The sequence below is a fragment of the Notothenia coriiceps genome, unplaced genomic scaffold, assembly GCF_000735185.1.
Source record: "Notothenia coriiceps isolate Sejong01 unplaced genomic scaffold, NC01 NC01_scaffold00036395, whole genome shotgun sequence".
In the NCBI taxonomy this organism is placed as follows: Eukaryota; Metazoa; Chordata; class Actinopteri; order Perciformes; family Nototheniidae; genus Notothenia; species Notothenia coriiceps.
In genome coordinates this window covers 863,947-868,377 of record NW_011369096.1, presented here as the reverse complement: position 1 = coordinate 868,377, position 4,431 = coordinate 863,947, and the positions used below count along the sequence as shown (strand labels likewise).

General features: G+C 47.9%; 1 protein-coding gene across 1 annotated transcript; it reads left to right on the top strand.

The window, feature by feature from the left end:
• Positions 1-2,082: 2,082 nt before the first annotated feature.
• On the top strand, positions 2,083-4,317 carry lratd1 (LRAT domain containing 1). The gene is made up of 2 exons (XM_010792218.1): positions 2,083-2,235; positions 2,673-4,317. The coding sequence occupies exon 2, from the start codon at positions 2,710-2,712 to the stop codon at positions 3,496-3,498; it is 789 nt and encodes a 262-aa protein (XP_010790520.1). The 5' UTR covers positions 2,083-2,235; positions 2,673-2,709; the 3' UTR covers positions 3,499-4,317.
• Positions 4,318-4,431: the final 114 nt, after the last annotated feature.

Sequence of the window (4,431 nt, the reverse complement as noted above, 5' to 3'; positions counted from 1 at the left end):
AGATTATTTTTCCCCTCGCAAGAATCAATATAGTATCAAAAAAAGCTTACACTGTATTTTCTGCTACCTTTGGTTGTTATTCACACTAGAACAAATGATTAATTAATAAGTTGGAGTATGCTCTATTCTAGTAGATATTGTGATATACAGGTGGTACAGGTCTTTAAAATGTTGACAATGACATTGTATCATTTTCTGTGTGCTGACATCAGCTCTAACACGGAAAACATCTGGTGCCTCAAGGGTTTATAACTTCACATGGTGCCATTTCTTCTCAAAAGACACTCTCTTTTATCATGGATGAGTTACTGAATGGGTCTACCGGGTACAGGCACAATACACTCAGGGTGTTGGGGGCCCCTCTGGCCTTCACCTGCTAAATGTCACTCCAAAAGACATGTCGCAACCAGAGAGAGATTCAAAATGACCAGAAAGTTATAAAATGACTATAGAAAAACATGCAACAGAGAGACCAAAACAACTATGAAGAGCCTGTCTTTAACTAGGAGCCCCTCTTAGTTCCACCTTTGCAAAACGACTATAAAGAGACACAAGCTGACCAAAGACTGACACACAATCCTTGCAAAGAGACAAAAGATTATAACAAAGAGACAGAAAACAACAACCAAAAGAGGCATAAGCACTTTAAAATGAGTTTTAAAGTGCACCTTTAAGAGAGGTGGTGAGGCCTTTAACATTGTTGTGCCCAGGGGCCCTTCTCTCATAATCCACCGACCTGTTTATAACATGTGTAAATAATTAAAGCTTTCTCACTCAAACAGTCCATTAAGGTATGGTCAGCATTACTGCAGGGGTACAGTATCACACATCATGGGGTTGTATAAAATGTCATCTTGTATATAACACAGAAAAAAAGGTCCATGTGTGGCATTTGTGCATGTTTTGTGTGTCAGTGACACAGACAGACACGTGCAATGACCCTCGATGCATACATTTGCGGACAGCTGTACATGTCCATTTCATTTGCATGGTACAGCACTGCAGCGTATATGATTTAGTTAGTAATTAGGGAATAGAGACGTATCCAATTATTGGGGTTGTGAAATATCACCCTGTCTCAGTAGTTATTCCAGCACTGTCTGCACCCTGCATTATCATTACACACCAGCTGCATATATGATTACAGTGTGCATGTGTAAAAGAGTGGGAGAGAGAGGGAAAGAACCAGAGAAAGAGAGCAGGAGAGCAAATACAGTAAATGTGTGTGTCCAGGAAAGACGGCGTCTACAAAGGAAACTCATTTCTGCTCATTGTAGATTATAGGTGGCAGGACCACATGCCCGCAGGAGCTGAAGCCAAAGCCATTGCAGAGAGTCTCATGACACATCGAGTGCGTGTGTGGGGGGGGGGCCAGGGTACTACTGGTACTACTTTTCGCTTCCTGTCTGACTTCAAGTACATAGACACACACACACACACACACACACACACACACACACACACACACACACACACACACACACACACACACACGCTGACAGATATGAGGGAACGAGAAGCAGTAGTGAAGCTATTGAAGCAGCTGGAAATAATTTACAAGTTGTACATGGGAGCTGGAGGACAGAGCCTACTCTCGCATTCAGGAAGGTGGCGAACACATTTATCATGTCCTAAAGTGTGCATGCTATAAGAGCTCACTTTTTGAGTATTTTGGCGATAGTAGAAATTTTTATAGCACATCAGAGCGCAATAAAAACTCCAGCTTCTCTCATATGCCCGCCTTGAGATATGCATGCTCTTATCGCTGCTGACGGTTGTCTTGAAAAACTTGCCTGCACGGACTCCGCTGATCATGTAGAGAATTCCACAGCTCTCTGACAACAAAACCCATGCCACGGTAACTAACAGCCGCCTATCGCCGCCAGCCGCCCTGCGCCGACCTGATTGGACCCTCAAATTGACTGACGTGCTCCTCCACGTTTCCCATTGGCTACGCGGTAATGGCCACGTGACTGCGTTCCAATGAGACGCGCTGAAGGCGGAGCGCGTGGGCTGAGGCGCAGCTCTCCGTGGTACTTAAATGGAGCTGGTGCTGAAAAGAGTGAAGTACTAGCACGCACGACAGCCGGAGCGCCCGGTGCGCGGTGCGAAGAGTGAGACACACAAGTGTGAGAAGAAAGAGGGAAGAACAAGAGAAGGAGGACAGAGGACCTTGCAGCCCTCTGTACTCATGGACCATAAGGATATTTAACCATTTGTCCGGGGAGAGTACAGGTATACTCTTTTAATCCACATTTTGTACCGTGCGTAAAGACGCAGGACTTGCATTCTCTAGCCGTACTCTTAAGCAGCTGCAACCCTCATATACTATTTTTTTCTTCTCCTTTTTTTCTGCATGGGAACCGCAGTCTTGTTCACATTCCACTGGAATTAATGATTGATTAATGGGTGTGAAGGGAGCAAGGGGCAGCGGATCATTGCTTGCGTTAGTGTACTCTTTCGGCTCAATAACACCAGAGAGCTCTTTCCCCTCAGTACAGGTGACTGCTGAGAAGTGATGAGTGCTTTATTTGCCTCTTATCTATTGAGCAAAAGGGATTAAAATTCAGCCAGGCGTCTGTGCATAATGTGTCTTGTTATATGAAAGCTCTATCTTACGCTATTGACACCCCTCTCTCTATCACTCTCTGCATCTTTCTCTCCCCTCGCAGACACCGCAGTCCATGCCTCTGCCTTGCCAGGTCATTGATGGGAAATCAACTGGATCGGATCACCCACCTCAACTACAGCGAGCTGCCCACGGGGGATCCGTCCGGGCTGGAGAAGGACGAGCTTCGGGTCGGCGTCGCTTACTTCTTCTCTGACGAAGAGGAGGAGGTGGACGACCGCACTCCGTCCGATTGCGGCTTCACCAAGGACCTCAGCCCGGCCGAGGAGGGGCCATTCTCGGTCAACGAGGTGGAGTACTCAGCCTTCTGCTCCCAGGAATGCATCTTCTCCAAGCTGCAGGAGAACGAGGACTTGAATGTGTTCGCGGCCAAAACTTTGCTGACTATGTGCAAACCGGGGGACCTGCTGGAGCTAGTGGCCACGGCCCAAGCCCCCCACTGGGCCATATACGAGCAGGAGGATCAGGTCATTCACCTGCACAAGGGCGAGATCCGCAAGGACAGCCTGCTTGAGATCAGCAGTGGTCGCCACGGGAGGATAGTGAACAATCGGTACCGGTACCGGCCGCTTCCCCCTGACCTAGTGAGGCAGAACGCAGTGGGACACCTGGGCCTGAGCAGCGAGGAGATATGCTGGACCAACTCGGAAAGTTTCGCAGCGTGGTGTCGCTTTGGGAAACGGGAGTTCAAAGCTGGGGGAGAGGTGCACTCGGCGGAGCAGCAGTATTTCCTCAAAGTGCATCTGTCCGGCAGTGGGGTGCACACTCTGGTCTTTCGCAGCCTGGAGGACATGATCCGGGAGAGGAGGCGAGTGGACGCCAGTGGAATTCTCAAAGAGCTGTCTTTGGTTAACGGGGGCAAGGAGTGATCAGGGATTCCGTTTGATATCCCCCCCTTACCATTTCTCCCACACACCCTCCCCATTGCGCACGGACGCACAAGCAAAGGCACACACAAGCACACAGACAGACGCAAACACATGCAAGGACCTGTTGGTTTTGGACTGTCTGCTTGTTAAGGATGGACCCCGGGTTGCGTCTGGACAACAGGCGCTCTGTGGAATTTGCATTACATTTCCATTAGTGTTGAAAACTGCGAAAGAGCGGCCATATAAACAGACAACGCCCCTTCAGATAAGAATTCGTGCTGAGTGGGACACGCGATTTCTGCTAAACCCATTGCCCCGAACTGCGAAAGTCACCTTTTACAGACCGCACATAGCGCACACGGCTCGGTTTCTGTTTAATTTCTCTGGATAATGGAATTGGCCCCCTCTCGGCGCAAAGGGCGCCTGCTGCGGCAGACCAGACGGTGAGAGATGGGGGGGGTGGGGGGGGTGAAAGATGGGATCTGGGATGGCTATGGACAAGTCTCCCTTCTATTTTTTTACTGTTAGCTTTAAAACCGGGACTGACCATAACACAGATCCACTAATTCATAGACCTCTGACAGTCCCAGATGGCTACGCAGTTGCCTAAACAAAGCCTTTTGGCTTGATCGAGCTCCCCTTTTGCCATATGAAGAAGAGTATTGTCATTTTCACAATGCTGTCATCCTGCTCCACAGCACTGGATATATGTGTACAATTGTATTCATATTGATTTCAATTTGAGTCCCTTATTTTTGTATTTACGTTTAGTGGATTTAACCCTGATCTCTGATTTTTGGTTGAAATAAATGGAGGTTGAAATATGAAAATAAGCACTTGGGTCTGGCAGGTGTTGTTTGGTCACACATAATTACTCTCACACAAACACATGATCTCTCACTCTCTCTCTCTCTCTCTCTCTCTCTCTCTCTT